Raw genomic sequence first — 19643 nt, forward strand, 5'->3', positions numbered from 1 at the left:
ACACACAGACACACACACAGACAGACACACATAGACACACACACACACACACACACACACATATATATTATATATGTGTGTGTGTGTGTGTGTGTGTGTGTGTGTCTATATAATATAGACACACACACACACACACACACACACACACACATATATAGACACACACACACACACACACACACATAAATATACACACACACACACAGACACATACACACGCACACATAGACACACACACACACACACCTGAGGCCTGAGCTCTGAGACTTATGATAATAAAGTATCTCCCCTCAGAGTGTGGAGCATCTGAGCTGGATGGGTTTGTTCAGGGACGACGGGGACCAGCAGCCCTGCCTGAAAGCTCAGAGGCCTCAGCTGAGCGTGGAGGAGGAGCGCCAGCTGGTGCTCAGGACCTTCCTCACATGAGGTCAATACTCTGCATGTTCGTGTTGTGCCTTAAAACAAGTATGTTGAATGACTCCTGTATAAAAGGTTTATGTATATATATTTATATATATAAATATATATAAAAGTTATATTAACCTTCCTGTCGTCCTCCCGGGTCAAATTGACCCCCTCTGTTTTGACTGTTCCTTCTCTCCTTCCTCCCTTCCGTCTGTCCTTCCTTCCTTCCTTCCTCCTTCTCTCTTTCCTCCCTTCCTTCTTTCCTTCCTTTATTTCCTCCCTTCCTTCTTTCCTTTCTCCCTTCCTTCTTTCCTTCCTCCCTTCCTTCCTTCCTTTCCTTCCTCCTTCTCTCTTTCTTTCCTCCCCCCTACCTTCCCCTCTTCCTTCTTTCCTTCCTTCTTCCCTTCCTCTTTTCCTTTCTCCCTCCCTCCTTCCTTCTTTCCTTTCCTCCCTCCCTCTTTTCCTTCCTTCCTTCTTTCCTTCCTTTTTCGTTCCTCCCTCCCTTCCTTCCTTCCTCCCTCCCTCCTTTCCTTCCTTCCTCCCTCCCTCCCTCCTTTCCTTCCTTCTTCCTCCGTTCCTTCCTCAACTCAAGGACAACAGGAGATATTCCTTTATTAGTCCCACAGTGGAGACATTTACATTAATATTCCAGCTGTTTATGATGTATGTGGTAATATATTCAAAATGAAACTTATTTCAAATGACTTTATTATTACTTTAAAGTCTAGATTAGAAATATTTCTGTGGCATTTTGGATTCTTTTTGCTTCATAAACATTTAGATGTGTGTATTTTCCTGTGTTGCTGCAGCACTCTGCAGGTGACTGAAGAAGTGAGAGAGCAACTAAAAACTCCCATCTTTGACAACTGGTGAGTACAAATACATTCACACACACACACACACAAATACATAAACACACACACACACACACACACAAATACATAAACACACACACACACACACACACACACACACACACTAAGACACATAAACATAAACACACACACACTCAGACACATAAACATAAACACACACACACACACACACACACACACACACTGAGTCCAGCCTCACCTGTGCTGTGGCTGACAGGCAGTGGGAGGAGGCAGAGATGCTGGTTCTCCTCCAGGTGATGTACACAGACCTGGACTTCCTGACGGCGTTCCACATCGAGCAGGAAGTCCTGCAGAACTTCCTGTTTGAGGTGTTCTGTCACTACAACAACATCCCCTTCCACAACTTCCAGCACTGCTTCTGCGTCACTCAGATGGTGAGAAACCAGAAATTAGCTTTTTATCTATTTGAGATGATTAAACTGCTGCTGAAGTCTCTCTGTCTGTCTGTCTCTCTCTCTGTCTGTCTCTCTCCATCTCTCTTTCTCTCTCTTTCTCTCTCTCTCTCTCTCTCTCTCTCTCTCTCTCAGATGTACGGGCTGATCTGGCTCACAGATGTCAGGAATAAGTTATCTAGGATGGATCTGCTGATCATGTTGACCTCGGCTCTGTGCCACGACCTCGATCACCCCGGATACAACAACGTCTACCAGGTCGCCTCCTCTCTCTCTCTCTCTCTCTCTCTCTCTCTCTCTCTCTCTCTGGGGTTTTATCTGTTTTATAATCTTTATGTATTTATTATTAACCTACATGTTATAATATGTTTTGTTTTAACGCAGATCAACGCTCAGACTGACTTGGCTCTTCGTTATAACGATATTTCACCTCTGGAGAATCACCACTGTGCCGTCGCCTTCGGCATCCTGTCAAAGGTGCCTGAAGCTCACCTGGACTGCTCCACCTGCACAGCTTCACCTGCACAGCTCCACCTGCACAGCTCCACCTGCACAGCTTCACCTGCACAGCTTCACCTGCACAGCTTCACCTGCACAGCTCCACCTGCACAGCTTCACCTGCACAGCTCCACCTGCACAGCTCCACCTGCACAGCTTCACCTGCACAGCTCCACCTGCACAGCTTCACCTGCACAGCTCCACCTGCACAGCTCCACCTGCACAGCTTCACCTGCTCAGCTCCACCTGCACAGCTCCACCTGCACAGCTTCACCTGCACAGCTCCACCTGCACTGCTCCACCTGCACAGCTTCACCTGCTCAGCTCCACCTGCACAGCTCCACCTGCACAGCTCCACCTGCACAGCTCCACCTGCACAGCTTCACCTGCACAGCTTCACCTGCACAGCTTCACCTGCACAGCTTGCTTCACCTGCACAGCTTGCTCCACCTGCACAGTTCAGCTTCACCTGCACACCTTGCTTCACCTGCTCAGCTCCACCTGTATAACAGACAGTTAGTTAATAGAGATTATTTATGTGCACAAACAAACAAATCATAATGCACAAATCTGAATAAGGTGCTTATTTTATTAGAAACCATGCAGATAAGACCTGAGAGATTAAGATATTTGCATAAAAAGGTATTTATAATAGATTTTGAGGTTATTTTTGCAGGTAAATATCCCAAAATGTGATTTATTAACATGTAAATCTTCTAAAGGTTTATTTAATTCACAATTTGGCTCAGAAGTAAGCGTGGAAAAGTGGAAAATAAACACAGATAAAGACGCAGAAACCAAAAGAAATCAAAAGTATCTTTACATTTAATAATTGCTTCTTATGAATAATATAATTTGAGATGAAATGCATCCAATAAAGAGTATCTCAGGAGGATTTAAAACCAGTTTGATTCAACTACAATATTAAAATAATCATGATATATTTCACACAGCAAATATTAAAGTAGTTTAATATAAAATTAAAAAAAACTCAAACTCTGCATTTAATAAACTATTTCTCTTTCCTGTTGCAGCCGAAGTGCAACATCCTAAAGAACCTGACGAGCGAGCAGTACAAACACATCCGAGGAGGAATGATCAAGTGAGTCTCAGTCAGCCTCCTCGTGCATGTTTAAATGGTTTTAATGGTTTAAATGTTCAGTGTTTAATCTGAGTTATTCTTTCATATGTTCAGATGCATTCTGGCCACAGACATGGCGAGACACAACGAGATCCTCAACAAGTTTAAAACCATGCAGCCGGTGTTGGACTACAGAAACAACGATCATAAAGAAGTGGTAAAGAAAGAGTCAAAGCTTCTGTTTTATCTTTAGAAGCAAAAACACCAAAAGAGTTGATGATCACAGCTTCTTTAAATGTGATCATCTGCTGCTGCTGCTACTTGTCTTCTATTACAGTGAGTTGAAGGTTTTCTGGGTTTCTGGTTAATAAATAAAGATGCAGCTTTGGCATATATATTTATAGACTAAATGTTTAATAGAAAAATCAAAAAGGAAGTTGCAGGTCATTTTTAGGCTTCCTCTGCATTAAAACCTTTTTTTCTCTCCACCTATTTTAGTCTAATAATTAATGTGTTGACAAGTTTACTCTGAGTCTCATTATTTCCATCACTCATTTTCAATGTACTGTTGAATATATCTTTAATATTCATAACCTCTAAATTCTCTCTCTGCTTTAAAAATGTCCTTTTTTCACCTATTTTAGTCCAAAAAAATTATAATTAAATAAGATATTTACAGGATCTGGATGGTAAAGATTTAAATTTTAACAGTACATACCACTGACACACTTCCAGCTCCTATTTTGAAAAGGCATATCAGCTTACCTGTGTGTGTGTGTGTGTGTTGTCAGCTTACCTGTATATGTGTGTGTGTGTTTCCAGCTGATGAAGATCATGGTGAAGGTGAGCGACATCTCCAACGAGGCGAGGCCGATGACGGTGGCCGAGCCGTGGCTGGACTGTCTGCTGCAGGAGTTCTTCAACCAGGTTAGTGGAGTTATTTATCATATTTATCACAGTTATTTGCCCATTGTGACATTTAACAGCTTTTAAAAACATCCCAAATGTCTTTTACTATGAAATTTGATGACTTACCCCAAAAATGCTGTATCTATTGCCATTTGACAGCTGTAAAATCACCCTAAATGTTCTTCTACCCTGGAATTTGATGACTTAAAGTGATCTAAAGTGACTCAAAATGCACTAAAATGAAAATATTTGAACCCTTACATAAAGTCCAGGGTCTAATTTAACAATTTTTTTCTTTTTTAGAGCTGTAAAATCACCTTAAATGTTCTTTTACCATGAAATTTGATTACCTAAAGTGACCCAAAATGCACTAAAATGAAAATATTTAAAATGTTATACTTACTTCTGGGTCAGATTATCTCCGTATCTATTGACATGTGTTGTAGTGAAATGAATAGTTAATAATTTTAATAAGATAATAGTTATGAAGATTTCTTTTTATGATGTAGCAGTGAAGACTGATGGCTCTAATGGTTATACAATAAACCCCACAGCTCCATAAAGCTCTGCTCATTTTACCTTTACATATAAAATAACATTTAACCACCAAAAACAGATGAAAAAATGACTGAAAGAGACTTAAATTGACTAAAGAAACCTAAAAACTACCAGAAAGAGACATAAAAATGATTAAAAACAACCTACAGTTAGTTTGAGTGACAGCTGCCATCTAGTTACCATGGTAACTATGAGATGGAGTGACTAAAGAGACCCAAAACTACCAAAAAGAGACATTTCCATCATTATTGCTATGTTATATTTTCATGTCTGAGGTAAAATAGGACATGATATTGTGTGATAGGAGATGTTTAGTGGTGTAAAAGCTAAAAAATACACTCTCTCTGCTCTCTGACACATGAATCAAGGTTTAATCACATTTATTGATCAGTCAGATCCACTATAACTTACTTCTGTAAACGTGAGGTAAAATCAAGTAAAATCAAGTGATTCCAGTGTAAGTAATGTCTCCATCTGAACCTCTGAGGTGTTTTTCCTCTTCTTCTATTGTTTGCTTGTTTGTTTTATGGAGAGCAGAGTGACACAGAGAAGCTTAAAGGGCTTCCCGTGACGCCGTTCATGGACCGAGACAAAGTGTCCAAACCGTCGTCTCAGACCAACTTCATCCGGTTTGTTCTCCTGCCGCTCCTCACCGAGCTCACCAAGCTGTTCCCCTGTCTGGAGGTAAATAAAACATCACGGCTGCTTCTCACAGACTGAAATGTTGATGATTACATAAAGGAGGTTACATCTGAAGTCACACCTTTAAGATTTTACTCATTTTTTAATATTTAACATGTTACTGAATACATACTGAACACTTACCCTAACAGCTGATCTTAGATATTAGGAAGGAAGGGAAGAAGGGAGGAAGGGAGGAAGGAAGGAAGGAAGGAGGGAAGGAAGGAAGGGAGGAAAGAAGGAAGGACAGAAGGAGGGAAGGAAGGACAGATGGAGGGAAGGACAGAAGGAAGGAAGGAAGGACAGATGGAGGGAAGGAAGGAAGGAAGGAAGGAAGGAAGGAAGGAAGAAAGGATGGAAGGAAGGGAGGACGGACAGAAGGAAGAAAGGAAGGACAGATGGAGGGAAGGAAGGAAGGAAGGAAGGAAGGAAAGAAGGAAGGAAGGACAGATGGAGGGAAGGAAGGACAGATGGAGGGAAGGAAGGAAGGAAGGACAGATGGAGTGAAGGAAGGAAGGATAGATGGAGGGAAGGAAGGAAGGAAGGAAGGAAGGAAGGACAGATGGAGGGAAGGAAGGAAGGACAGATGGAGGGAAGGAAAGACGGAAGGAAGGAAGGACAGATGGAAGGAAGGAAGGAAGGACAGATGAAGGGAACATTTACACTAACAGCTGAAAACATTGGTTAGAAAATGATAAAGTCATCAAATGTAATAAGTTACATTACTTTGATGAAGTCATTGAAATAGTGACATTACTTATTACATTTTAAACTAGTAATCAGTAATCTATTACATTTAACCTGTTCTCCTGCAGCAGCACATCCTTGAGCCGGCGCGGCGGGCTCTGGAGTATTACTCTGACATGGAGAGAGCCACCAGAGAGGAAGGAGGAAACACCAGACAGGAAGGAGGAAACACCAAACAGGAAGGAGGAAACACCAGGGAGGAAGGAGGAAACACCAAACCGTGAGGAGGAAGAGTCCAACGCATGTGTGTGTGTTTTAGTTCATCGTACTCAGCAGCATTGTGTTACAAATACGCACAAATTCACTGCATCTGAAAACATGTGTGAGTGTTAGGAAGAAGAGAAATGTGTTTTAGTTTATTGTGAAGTGATCTTACTGTAGATGTCTGTTCTTTATCTGGAGCAGGAGGGTCAAAGAGAGTTTAGTTCAAGGGCCGAATACAGTCTGATTGGATCTGATGTGGACCATTAGAAAGAGGGAAGGAGGGAAGGAAAGGAAAGAAGGAAGGAAGGACACAATGGGAAGGAAGGAAGGAAGGAAGGAAGGAAGGAAGGAAGGAAGGAAGGAGGGGAGGGAGGGAGGAAGGACAAATGGATGGAAGGAAGGAAGGAAGGACAAACAAACGGAAGGAATGGGAAGAAAGAAATAAGGACAGAAGAAAGGAAAAGAAGACAGGAAGGAAAGAAGGAAGGAAGGAAGGAAGGAAAGAAAGAAAATAAGACAGGAAGGAAAGAAGGAAGGAAGGAAGAAAGAAAGAAGAAAGAAAATAAGACAGGAAGGAAAGAGGGAAGGAAGGAAGGAAAGAAGGAAGGGAAGGAAGAAAGAAAGAAGAAAGGAAAAGAAGACAGGAAGGAAGGAAGGAAGGAAGGAAGGAAGGAAGGAAGGAAGGAAGGAAGGAAGGAAGGAAGGAAGGAAGGAAAGTGGGCCTAACTGAACCCCTCGGCGGCCGGTCCTGGCCCACGGGTCGCATGTTTGATCCCCCTGCTCTAGGTTAACATCACCTTGTGTCATGAGGTGAAACAGCGCCATCTAGTGGACAATCTGTTCATATTCTCAATAAAAGAGTTTGATTATGTTAAAAAGGATAAATCTGGTGTTTTTCTTTCTGTCAAAATATCCCCAAACATTAAAACAAGTAATTAATCTTCATTAAGAGCTGTAAAAAAAAAACTATAAAAAAACTCACTAATGCTCCTTCATCACACCGTCCTCCTGAATATGAACAGTATGTAAAGGTTAAATAAGCCTGAAAATGAAGTTATTTACCTTATAAATTGAGGAAACTTGCAGGATGTTTGAGGATTGGTGATGAAGTGATTTACAGTATCATTTAAATGCTCATTGCTTTAAAAACAAAAACACATTGAAATAGAAAAAAAGCAAACCGAAGCGTCTTTTCTTCACCGTCTGAAGGTAAATTGAAAGGTTTATTTTTTCAATGACTTCATTTACAAATCAAAAAAAGTGCAATCATCTGGGTTTTTTTCTTTTCCTGTACGAGTGATGCGTCTGATAAATATTTAGAGTTAAAAGTAAAAAATAACCAGAGCTTAACATTAGTGTATTTCAAAAGAAAGAATTAAATTAAAAAAGAAAAATGCCCGCAATAAATCATTATATATATATACACACATACACACAGTTATCTTTTCAATACATTCTGTTGGCATTTAAAAACAAATACTGGAGAATTAGCTTCAGTGACATGGAGTGTTTTCTACATTTTGATGCATGAAGTTTCCAGTCTTTATGAAACGTTAGCAGCTGATCCGCTTTATTTTTTTTACCCACAACAAATAGCGGCGATGCAGGAAATGAAAAAGAAAAGAAAAAACAGTAAATGTGCAGCCGAGGAGCAACACTCAACAACTAAACCAACAATTTCATGATTTCTATTCAGTATTTTTAAGTGCCGGGAATGTTCGTTTTGTCAAATTTTATCAATGGATCATTTTTCAAGCAACTTCAGTTATTTTCCTTCATTTCAGGTTCAATCTGCAGCCTCAATAAAGTCTCAGCTGTTAAGGGTCATGAACAGAGATACAGGTTTGTTATTTAAGCTGGAAACAGAAATGTCAACTTTACCTCCAGTTTTGAAACGTTTCTCCACTGTGAAAGCTTTCTAAACAAAAAAGAAAGGTCTCTTCACACTGTGCTGAAATATTTGGGTCGTAAATACAAAAAGAGAGATTTAGATTCAGAGATTTACGGCCAAATTTGTTCCTTTAGTTCTGACGTTTTTGTTTCTACTCTGACAGGAATCCCAGCAATGTCCGTCTACTGGAGAGAGTCCTAGCTATCACCCCAACCTTAAAACACCTGATTCTAATCATTAACTCATTATAAAGCATTAGAAAACTTGTCAAGGGCTTGATAACGAGTTAATTAATAGATACAGGTATGTTAAGAGTGAGGAGATAGCTAAAACATGCAGGGCAGCAGCTCTCCAGGAGTATTTAAGTCTTTAAGTTAACATGTGATCTCTAGAAAAGTGTTTCTCAAATTTAAACTGGATCATTTTAATATAAAAGGCCAGAGATGATTGACACAGTGTGTGAAATGTGAATTAACTGGAATCAGATGTTAAGGCTTTTAAAAACCTCCTAATACAGTTTAATAAATAAAAAACCCTCTGAACAGTACCGACAGTTAGTTTTTTCTTCACTGAGCTGCGACAGTAAAAAAACAAACATTTAGCTTTTCTGAGTGTGTTAGTGTTGACTCGATCTGTCAGTTTGTATTAATATAAATATGGCAGCAATACATAACATTAAAAAAAACAACAACAACAAGTAAGCTCAAACACAAAGTGCAGCAGTCCCACAATAAAATCAGAGTTTTTAGGATAACATCAGGATTCAGGGCCCATGAACTTCAAACTCGTTAGATCTCACCTGGTCCCATTTTTCAAAGCATTGATGCCCGAGTACCTTCAATATCACAAAACCCCCCAAAACAACCCCATTCACCACTTTTATCTTAAGAGCAGATTTTTAAGATTTTCTGTGAAGCTAATCAATATTACATAATCCATAAAGGTGAGCTTGAAATAGAGTTTTGTACCTTTAATCTTAAATAAGCAGCTGTAAACTGTCGGTGTATATTCAGATCTGTGCTCGCCTGCTTTATCAGACAATGACAAACAAGACCACGAGTAAAGACGATACTGTGTCGTCATGGCGACAAACAGGGGAGAGTAGAAGTGGAAGTTTAAAAAGGTAAAGATCTAAATGTTGACTTAAAAGCATTGAAGCATTAAACACACAACCTACAGCTACATTTACAGAAGATTTCAGGGAGCTAAACTCTTTCTTTCATCAAGCGCACCTTTTTGGAACCATTTACCTCCAAGTCGTCTCTCAGCTGGTTAAAAACAGGAAGCAGCAGCGTCTGAAGTTCTCCTGACAGACTTTGGGACTTTATGAGATGATTGTTATTAAATGAATTAATGTGCTCTCTGCAGGCCTGAGCAGCAACCCTGTGACTCTTAACTACAGCTCCTCTTACATACATTCCTCAGCTTTGTCTCAGTATTTTCCCTCCAGTTTTAAATCTAAACCAGCAGCATTAAATAAATATCTGCATTGTGGCTGCTGCTGCTGCTGCTGCTGCTGCTAAAGTGATTTACCAAAAGCTGAAAACAGCTGCAACACCCAGAGTTTGGCACTCTCGAGCATTAAAACACATGCTCGACTCTCAGCGTTGATGGCAACAAGTGACCAGCTCGTGTTTTTGAGGCTCCGATCAGACAGAGAGCTTTTTGTAATGGTTTTAAAAGAGAGTAAAGCTTTCTTCCTATTGCCCAATAAGATTAAATGAGAGGCGAGCAAACTAGTGGAGCAACCGTGATCTGAGCAGAAAACATGCAGAAAGGATGCTGCTCTTTTTTTCTTATTATTGTAGCTTTAACAAAAAACATAGTGCAACCTCTTAAAAAGCGCTCTGTCCGATCGAGGCCTGAACCACCTACCTTTTCTTTTCAGTCTTTAAAACGCTGAATCTTCTGTGAATCTTTTGAAATGTTATGAGTAAAGTGGAACCTCTCTGCCACTGGCTACCTTGAGTTAAACATATTCCAGCAACAGTTATATTGAACAACACATGGAGAGGAGCTGCTGTTGTGGGGAACTTGCCTGTCGGGAAGGTGGAGGGACTTTTCACAGGTTGCAGTACAGTAGCGTTTGCACCAGTTTCACCTATTTACACCGTCGCAGTGAAGCTCGTCAGGCTCACTAATTGAACATGATGGACTCTGGATCCTGGTTCATCATTTGAGCCATGTGACGCAGAACGTCCTTCTTGGTGATGATGCCCAGGAGACGCCTGGAGAGACACGGGGGGGAAATAAACAAGAAATAAGGTGAAGACCACTGGAGGGGTTTCCAGCAACAGAAGAGAGGAAATTAATCTAGTTCCTCTCTTTTCTGCAGTTAATTGATTAATTAATTGGCAGAAAATTAAGAAACAACTATTTTATTGATGGTTTAAATAATTTTAAAACCCAAAATGCCAAATATGACCTGGTTCCTGCTTCTCATTGTGAGGATTTGCAGCTTTTCTTTAATCTTATGTAACTTATATTTGTATTTTCTATTTTCTTTCAATTTTCAGATCAATTAATCAACTCACTGGTCATAATTAATCAAGATCAGTAATCAAAACCTTTAAATTTAACATCATCCCAGTCATGTGAGGAAGATGTAATGATTTAAACTGTCCACCAGATAGAGATGTTTCACCTCTAAAGTAATTCAAAACTAAAGACTGAAAAATAAACATCAGTTTCAGTTGTAACTTTACAACAGTTTCACAAAGTAAATCAGAAACTGAAACTAAAACTATGAAATGTGTTGTTCGCTGGGATCAGAGGTTTGGATTGACACAACAATAATAACCTTTAAAGAGCATATAATGATGATGGAGTTGAGTTAATAAAGATTCAAACAGCTCATCAGCAAATCAAAATAATCCAATAACACTAGAAAGCCCTCCACTACACTAATAAACTTTATTAAACCAAATTAGTTTGAGTCTAATTTGCTTTATAGTTCATTAATTTATAAAGATATCCAACAATTTATACTGTATAGACATTATATTAATTTGTTGACAATTAATTGATAGATAAACTTGTGAAACGTCCTGGTCTTACCCGCTGCGGGTCACCAGACACTGACGGAGGCCCAGCTTGCGGAAGATGTCCACCACCGTCTCCATGGGCGTGTGGTCGGTGACGGTGAAGGGGCTGAGGTTCAGGATGCGACGCAGCTTCAGCTGCTGCGGGTTGCTGGACGGTGACTGCGGCGCGTCCTCGGTGAAGTAGACCACCGAGCTGCTCACCACACCGTCCTGCTTCTGACGGGCGGTCTCTGTGGGAGAGGAGTCCATGTTAACACTGTAAGAGGTTTGCTGTGTTGTCTTGTTTTATCTTAACTTCCAGCTGCCAGGAAACATTATTACATACTGTTCTGTTTGGGTCACATTTCACATTTGACATTTTACTGTTGTAAAAACACACCAAATGTTCAATTAAGTTCTGCTCATTTTCACTTTACATATAACATAACATTTCCATCCTTACTGTTATGTTATATTTTCATGTCTGAGGTAAAATAGGACATGATATTGTGTGATAGGAGATGTTTAGTGGTGTAAAAGCTAAAAAAAATACACTCTCTCTGCTCTCTGAAAAATGAATCAAGGTTTAATCACATTTATTGATCAGTCAGATCCACTATTGATGCTTTCTAAACACATCTGTGCTTCAACATTTAGGTAAAGACACTTTTTATGAGGAGGGTTTGTATATGAACAAGTATGTGAGGGTTAAACTTTGAATTAAATTGAAAAGACTCGGTTCGTAAAGGTCTGCCAATATTTATGATCATCATTTGTGATTTTAGGGGATTTACTGTTTGTGCTTACAAGTTTGCTGAGGGGGATTCAGACACTGTAACACATCTGTAGATATAAAGCCGAGTTGGTTTCAGTTAAACACACTAAATAGTTTCAATCGGACCCCGAACAAAATGTTCTGACTTCATCTCAGAGATGAAGGACCGTAAATGTATTTGAGGTTTGATGTTTCTTTACATTAATTATAGCTTCAGATTTGATTCAGACTAATGCTATAAATTGATGTATTAAAGCAGATTATAAAAAGGGAAAATACATTTAGTCGGAAATAATATTGGAAGAGGAATCTATGGAAAGCAGGACAGTCAATATTGTGTATTTTTATGATTTGTCAAATATAAATAATACAATAAAACTAATCTGATCTGGTTCATTCGTCTTCTTACTGATGGCGAGTGTGAGATCCCTGCGCTGGACGAAGCCGATGAGCCTCTCCGACTCTCGGGACACGACCACCGGGAAGCCGTTGTAGTCCGTGTCTTTGATCAGCGTCTCCACGTCCTCCACCGTGGTGCTGTCCTGAGTGAGGACGGCCAGAGGAGGGTCGTTCCTGCGGGGCCGCATCACGTCGGTGGCCAGGGTGCGGTGGGTGAACTCGTCCCTCACGTCCAGGTAAGGGTAGCCGTTGAGCTGGATGTGCGACTCGTAGATGCCCTCCTTCCCGAAGGCGTCCGCAACCCACTTACTGGTGACGGCGGCGGCCATCAGAGGGACGATGTACTCCAGACCGCCAGTGAGCTCAAACATGATGACCACCAGGGAGACCGTCATCCTCGTCACGCCACCTGTTGGGACATGAATCATTTATTTACAAACTAAACAATTAATTAATGAATCAAAAACCATCAGATAGAAATTATACTATATAGTTGCAGACTAATAAGGGTTAAAAAAAAAAAAAAAAGTAGATACCACACATGGTGAAGGATGAACAGGAAGTCCAATTCAGAAGTATTGGTTGTGTCACGATGTTATAATCAGAATATTACGAAATAGTCGACGGCACAAACTGAACATAGAAAATACTGTGACTCGACAATCTGCTGCCGGTGCAGTTTAGCTTGAAAAATCTATCATTCTAAGACGATCCAAACCAGGATATTTGAGGATTTATAAAACAATGCAAAGCCACTCACCTCTCCCAGATCACACAATCCTGTTTACCTTTATAAAATAGTCTTAATTGTACATTCTGCTCACCCAGACAGGCGGCGGCTCCCACCATGGCGTAGAGTCCCGGTGTGACGCAGTCGGCGCCGGGTCGGCACCAGTTCTTAAAGATGATCCAGTCGTGGTGGTGGTACGCCATCTGCTCCACGGCGATGCCAACGATCCGCCCGGCGATCGCTCCCACCGCCATGCTGGGGATGAACAGACCTGACGGGATCTGAGGATAATCAGAGTCAGACGTCAGAGTCAAAGCCGACGTTTGTTCAGGTGAGACAGTGAAAGTCGGAGTGTAATTATGACCCAAAACAAACCTAACAGGACTAACAATTACCAACGACGGCATATCTTCCGTCTGTTTTGGGCTGAATTTTGAGTAAATTCTCTATCTTTCTTGCACTGACCTTCATGCCGAAGGTGAAGATGGTGATGACGATCTTGAAGATGAGAGCGAGGGCGAGCTGCCACAGAGCGTTGTAAACCCCGGGCCCGGCCGGTCGGTCTGGGATGTCGTCCACCGGTCGACTCATGTTGGGGTTGTTAACGTAATCGCAGAGCTGCGAGGACTCCAGAGCGCCGCAGTCGTTGAAGAGCTCTGAGATGAGCTCGCTGGTGCTGCGGCGGGTGTACGGGTTGGGGTACGCCAGCAGAGCGGTGATACCCGTCACTGCGATTACTTCCAGGACCGGGTACTTCCCCAGCTGGGTGGTCTTCCTCCGGCGGCACCAGGCGATGTTGGCCCGGATGAAGAGCGTCCCCCAGAGGCCGCCGAACACGCCCAGCAGGATGAAGGGGACCAGCTCGGCCATGTACCACGGAGTGTGGTACTCCACGTAGAACAGCACCAGGCGGCTGTTGCCAAACGGGTTGATGGAGCGCAGAGTGAAGGCGGCGACTAGAGCAGCGAAGAAGGAACGCCACAAAGTCTTCAGAGGGAAATAATAACTGACCTGCAGGAGACACGAAGGCGGCCGATTGTTAGAAGAACAAGTCTGAGATGAATCAAATCACATCTAATCTACTTTTCAAAGGTTACAGGTTTTGACTTCCTGTTTACATAGTCAGTGTCTACAGATGTTTCCTAGCAACTGATTTATGGGTCAATGATGTGATGTAACCCAGGGTCAATTGGTGTAAACAGTATTTTTCTTTTTATACAGGAAAATAAATGTGAACTAAAATGTGCAATCATCTTTCTTTTAGCAACTCAACACTATGTTTTGAACAAATTTGACATCATTTGTCACAAGTTATTTTAGGATATGTCCCTAGAAACGTTACTAAGGACGACTGCAGGAAATCAGGCAGAGAGAAAAAAGGAGAAAATGTTATTATTTCATCAAATAAATGCGTCAAAGATACCAAACAGATCTGATGATGTACCGACCTCTTCCAGGCTGAACAGAACTCCTCCTATAGGAGCTCCAAAAGCCACCGACACTCCCGCAGCCGCTGCAGCTGATAACACCTGCAAGACACAACAGTTAGGTAAAAAAGAAAGCTGATATCTCTCTAACACCACATGGAGGTCAGAGCCACCGGCTGGATTACCTCTCTCCGCTTGCCCTCGTTCTTGCTGTACTTGGAGAAGAGGCTGCAGAAGAGGTTTCCACAGCAGCAGGCCACGTGCACCAGAGGACCCTCCTTTCCCAGGCTGAGACCCGACGACACGGCCAGAACCAGGGTGACCGTCTTGATGAGCAGGGTCCATTTCCCCAGATAGCCCCGGATGATGAAGCCGCTGAGGATTGTCTTGATCTGCACAGAAACACGCAAATATAAATGTTTTTTTTACCTCTCAAAAGCAGAAAATATAAATAAGTATTATAACTGTAAACCTGTAAAAATATCTACAACAAGCTTCCAGAGTTCAAAATGAAGTGTTTAAGTGTCTCAAAAACCCAAAATATTCAGTTTATACATGTATAAAAAACAGAAAAAGAACAAATCCTCACATTTGAGATGCTGGAACCAAGATTTTGATATTGTCTTTAACAACTTTTTTGTTCTCCTCCCAGTTGTAAAGTACTGAACATTTGCACCAGTTTCATATATTTCACTTGTTCTCTTGATATCTGACTAATACTGCCATATCAGTTTGAAGGATTTGGCTTAATTTATTAAAATGTTCCTATCTAGTAAAGTAACAAGCTGATAAACAAAACAACAAGCCTGGTGATGCTTTATGATTTTTTCACCGAATCCTATGAAAGCATCAAAATCAACTAAGACTAAGGAAAATATAGATTAAGACAGTGTTATCCATCAAAATGTCAGTTTGTTCTTTTTAAATATAGCCAGACCTGATATCCTGATATAAACCTGCATGGATCCCTGTGTGTGTGTGTGTGTGTGTGTGTGTGTGTGTGTGTGTGTGTGTGTGTGTGTGTGTGTGTGTGTGTGTGTGTGTGTGTGTGTGTGTGTGTGTGTGTGTGTGTGTCTCTCACCTCTGGGATTCCTGAGCCGCAGGCGTACGGAGCGAACACTCGTACCAGTGACACCGCCAGGAAGGAAAACAGCAGAGCCCAGAGGATGTACAGAAAGTAGTTCAACACGTACGCTCCAGCTCCCTGAAAGAAAAAACACACATTAGTATCATTATTATTGTTATTAGAAATACAGTATATGGGTGAATGACGTTATAAGGAATAAAAGGGAGGGTCGGGTCTGACCTCAGCGTGTCCGGTCATCAGCTCGGCCCACTTCTGCCACTGCGGGCATTTGTCTCGGTCGTCGAACGTTGTCTCGTTGGACGTCCAGCAGCACTGCTCGTGGCTGTACCAGAAAGCCGACAGACACACGCCTTCCTTCAGGTCCGTCATCCAGTCTACAGCCAGGTCGATCACTCCGGCCAGCGTACCTGCAGAGCGAGAGAGGGATGAAAGAAAGAGACTGTTTTTAGTGCTGTCCTCAATCCTCAAGTCCTAAAAAGAGAAACACTGTACAACAGAACCAGCCCGGCAAAGGGTCCAACAATGAGTAAAACATTCATATATTAAACATTCATTAATTCACTTTCTTTTTCCTGAGAGGCTCCGGCTCATTCTAAACTCTGCAGCTCAAACATTAACCAGAACCAAGAGGAGAGAACACATTAGCTTCCACATTTCAGCTTCTTGTAAGTTTCAGAAGTGACTTTTAAGGTCCTCCTCCTTACACACAAAGCTCTTAATGAGCTAGGATCAAGCTACATGGATAACTCCCTTGTTAACTATTTGCCTTCAAGAACACTGTGATCGTCTGCTGCTGGTTTATTGGAGGTTTCACAGCAACAGCAGAGAGAAAATCAGGGATGCAGCTTTTGTTAATGACGTCTCGAAACTATGGAACAAACTAACAATAAATATCAGGGAATCTATCTTCACTTTAGCTTTTAATTTGCTTTCTATCAGTCACTACTGCATTTCTTTTAATAGCTGTGTTCTACTTAATTCTATGTCGTTTTTATTCTACTTTTTTTAGCACTTTTCTATGTACTATTTTTATTCTTATATTCCATTAATGCTTTTATTTCTTTAACATTGCATTATGCTCATTTTATGTGAAGCACTTAGTTTATGTAATGTATTTTTGTTGAAAGGCAGTTTGAGCTACATTTATTGTATGAAAGGTGCTATCTAAATAAAGTTACTATCATTATTATTATTATTAAAATACAGATAGGTCTTAACTGTGCTGTGGATGCTGACCAACCTGAGAGGAGACCAATGAGCAGCATCACCACCCATCCTGACCAGGCGTCCAGCAGGCTCTTAATCAGCTCCCACATTGACTCTTTGCTCTTACTGGTGATCTGGAAGAGAGAGACAACAAAGACAAATATAAATACTTCATTCACAGAGTTTGAAGTGACAAGCAGCTGTGAAACTAGAGCGATTTTATGTAGATTAAGTAAGAATCTGGACTATTAGTGTCGCAGAAGTCGGGTCAACAATGCAGCCAAACTGACAGCAATGAAACACAAAGCGATCTCCTTTTTCTTTGTGATACCGATCATCTCTCTTCCTCACTAAAGTCTTCAGTGTGCCTTAAATGATCTGAATCAGACAAGTATCACATATTTAAATAACGTGTCTGGTCGAACCTTGCGGTGGCGGTCTGTGTCTCTGGATTTCTCCCTCAGCCAGTCGATGGTGTGGAAGTCTTCATACGTGCCCACATCAGGAAAAGGCTCGTCCAGGAAGTCCATCAGGTTTCCAGCCCCGTTCATCTCCTCGGTGGGAGTGGCACTGCTCAAACCTGGCAGGGATGTGAGAGGTGGTGAGATGATTAATGGGAGAGGAAAGAAGAAAAAACCTCTGATACACAAATGTGTTTTCACTTTTTGGACTTTTTCTCTAATCTTTGATTTTTGCTGAAATATTGGATCATTTGAACATTTATTGAAATGAAAGCATGTGAGAAGTTTAGAGGGAAAAATCACTATTTGGTGGAGCTGTTAACAACTCAGACATCTGAAATGTGAGCCGACTACACACTGCTGTCTGGTTCCATCTTTAACAATGTGTTGTATTTATAAAGCTTGTTATATTATCCATTGTGTCAAATCTGCATCTGAAAAGTAACTAAAGCTGTTAAATAAATGTAGTGGAGTAGAAAGTACAATATTTCCCTCTGAGATGTAGAAAGTAGCATCACATGGAAATACTACAGTAAAGTACAAGTACCTCTAACTGTACTACAGTAAAGTACAAGTACCTCTAACTGTACTACAGTAAAGTACAAGTACCTCAAACTGTACTAGAGTAAAGTACAAGTACCTCAAACTGTACTACAGTAAAGTACAAGTACCTCAAACTGTACAACAGTAAAGTACAAGTACCTCTAACTGTACTACAGTAAAGTACAAGTACCTCAAACTGTACTGCAGTAAAGTACAAGTACCTCAAACTGTACTACAGTAAAGTACAAGTACCTCAAACTGTACAACAGTAAAGTACAAGTACCTCTAACTGTACTACAGTAAAGTACAAGTACCTCAAACTGTACTGCAGTAAAATACAAGTACCTCAGACTGTACAACAGTAAAGTACAAGTACCTCAAACTGTACTACAGTAAAGTATAAGTACCTCAAACTATACTACAGTAAAGTACAATCTACATTTAGTACAGTAAAATACTATTTAACTACAATATAAAGTAGAATATGACAGTTAATTACAATATAAAGTAGAATATGACAGTTAACTACAATATAAAGTGAAATATGACAGTTAATTACAATATAAAGTAAAATATGACAGTTAACTACAATATAAAGTAAAATATGACAGTTAATTACAATATAAAGTAGAATATTGACAGTTAACTACAATATAAAGTAGAATACGACAGTTAACTACAATATAAAGTAGAATATGACAGTTAATTACAATATAAAGTAGAATATTGACGGTTAATTGAACGTTAACTTTAGTTTTTAAAGGGAGGAGTGCAGATAAAACGTTAGCTTTCAAACGGCTCTTTCACGCGTCATATCGCTCATTTCTTCCCTCTGACTGTCGTTTCATTCACCACTGAAGCAGCTGTGAATGAATAACGATCATAAAATATCACATTATTATTGTATCATATCCTCTTAGCCACGTTAGCTCGATCAGGTCGAGTCATTTTTTTTTTTTTACCTTCAGCTGCCTCCATGTTACAGTCCGTCCTGAGCTAACGGCTGCGGATGGAAAGCGTATCTTCTTGAATGAACTAACTTATTTTTTAAAGTCGTCTTTTCTCGGACATTTCAGATTTTGAGAGACAAACCAGACACAGGGGGAAATAAACAACACGGTTTTCAGCCAAGAGGCGTCACAGATTGAGCCCCACAATGCAGCTGGTTCACGCTGTCACTCGGTCGGTTCAAGACGGTAACCCCTAACCCGCGACTCGATCTCGCGAGAGCAATCATAAAATATATTTCCCAAATCAACAAAAACATATTTTCGTGTCATAATCCAGACACATAATAATTAAAGCGTTTTCATATAAGAATTATTAATAATTTGGACAATTTGCTCAATTAATAAACAAATGTGTAGAAATATCGCGAGAATTGCACGAATAGGGTTACCATTTAGAGGTCTGGTTGGAGCGAGTTGAACGTCAAAGATCGTCTATTGTAAACAAGATTTAATTTGAGTGTAATACCAGCAGTTGTCCAGCAGATGGCGCCATTTAGACTATCTAATGGAAATACATTTAAAGGCGAAATAAATAAAAGTATCCAATATTTCACCAATATTGTTGATAATGTGGATCACAGGGAGCTTTATTATGCAGAATAAGCGTGTTTTCTTTTGATACGTTAAGTTTTGTTGATAAAACATCCGTATTTTTTATATGAGTAAGATATTGAAAGAATTGTGTAATACCAAGAGGTGACCACCAGGTGTCACCATTTA

General features: G+C 40.6%; 2 protein-coding genes across 2 annotated transcripts in view; one reads left to right on the forward strand and one right to left on the reverse strand.

Annotated features, from left to right (window-relative positions):
• The window catches only part of LOC133976651 (high affinity cGMP-specific 3',5'-cyclic phosphodiesterase 9A-like), a gene marked incomplete at its 3' end in the record, with an annotated part of 11153 nt that extends 4158 nt beyond the window's left edge, over window positions 1–6995 (forward strand). The window contains exons 4-14 of the mRNA XM_062414911.1: window positions 295–398; window positions 1215–1274; window positions 1498–1675; window positions 1829–1951; window positions 2078–2170; window positions 3226–3293; window positions 3387–3489; window positions 4095–4199; window positions 5277–5423; window positions 6236–6292; window positions 6954–6995. Of these exons, the coding sequence (XP_062270895.1) occupies window positions 295–398; window positions 1215–1274; window positions 1498–1675; window positions 1829–1951; window positions 2078–2170; window positions 3226–3293; window positions 3387–3489; window positions 4095–4199; window positions 5277–5423; window positions 6236–6292; window positions 6954–6995 (1080 nt within the window). The remainder of the gene's footprint in view (window positions 1–294; window positions 399–1214; window positions 1275–1497; window positions 1676–1828; window positions 1952–2077; window positions 2171–3225; window positions 3294–3386; window positions 3490–4094; window positions 4200–5276; window positions 5424–6235; window positions 6293–6953) is intronic.
• Window positions 6996–7573: 578 nt separating this feature from the next.
• On the reverse strand, window positions 7574–19035 carry clcn4 (chloride channel, voltage-sensitive 4). Its single transcript, XM_062414461.1, has 12 exons — window positions 18876–19035; window positions 17335–17489; window positions 16944–17043; window positions 15923–16110; window positions 15698–15820; window positions 14802–15008; window positions 14638–14718; window positions 13655–14200; window positions 13284–13470; window positions 12470–12868; window positions 11320–11536; window positions 7574–10490 (listed from the first exon to the last, which is right to left on the reverse strand). The coding sequence occupies exons 1-12, from the start codon at window positions 18889–18891 to the stop codon at window positions 10400–10402; spliced, it is 2310 nt and encodes a 769-aa protein (XP_062270445.1). The 5' UTR covers window positions 18892–19035; the 3' UTR covers window positions 7574–10399.
• Between the last annotated feature and the right edge of the window lie 608 nt (window positions 19036–19643).

The sequence above is a fragment of the Scomber scombrus genome, chromosome 24, assembly GCF_963691925.1.
Source record: "Scomber scombrus chromosome 24, fScoSco1.1, whole genome shotgun sequence".
NCBI classification, from domain to species: Eukaryota; Metazoa; Chordata; class Actinopteri; order Scombriformes; family Scombridae; genus Scomber; species Scomber scombrus.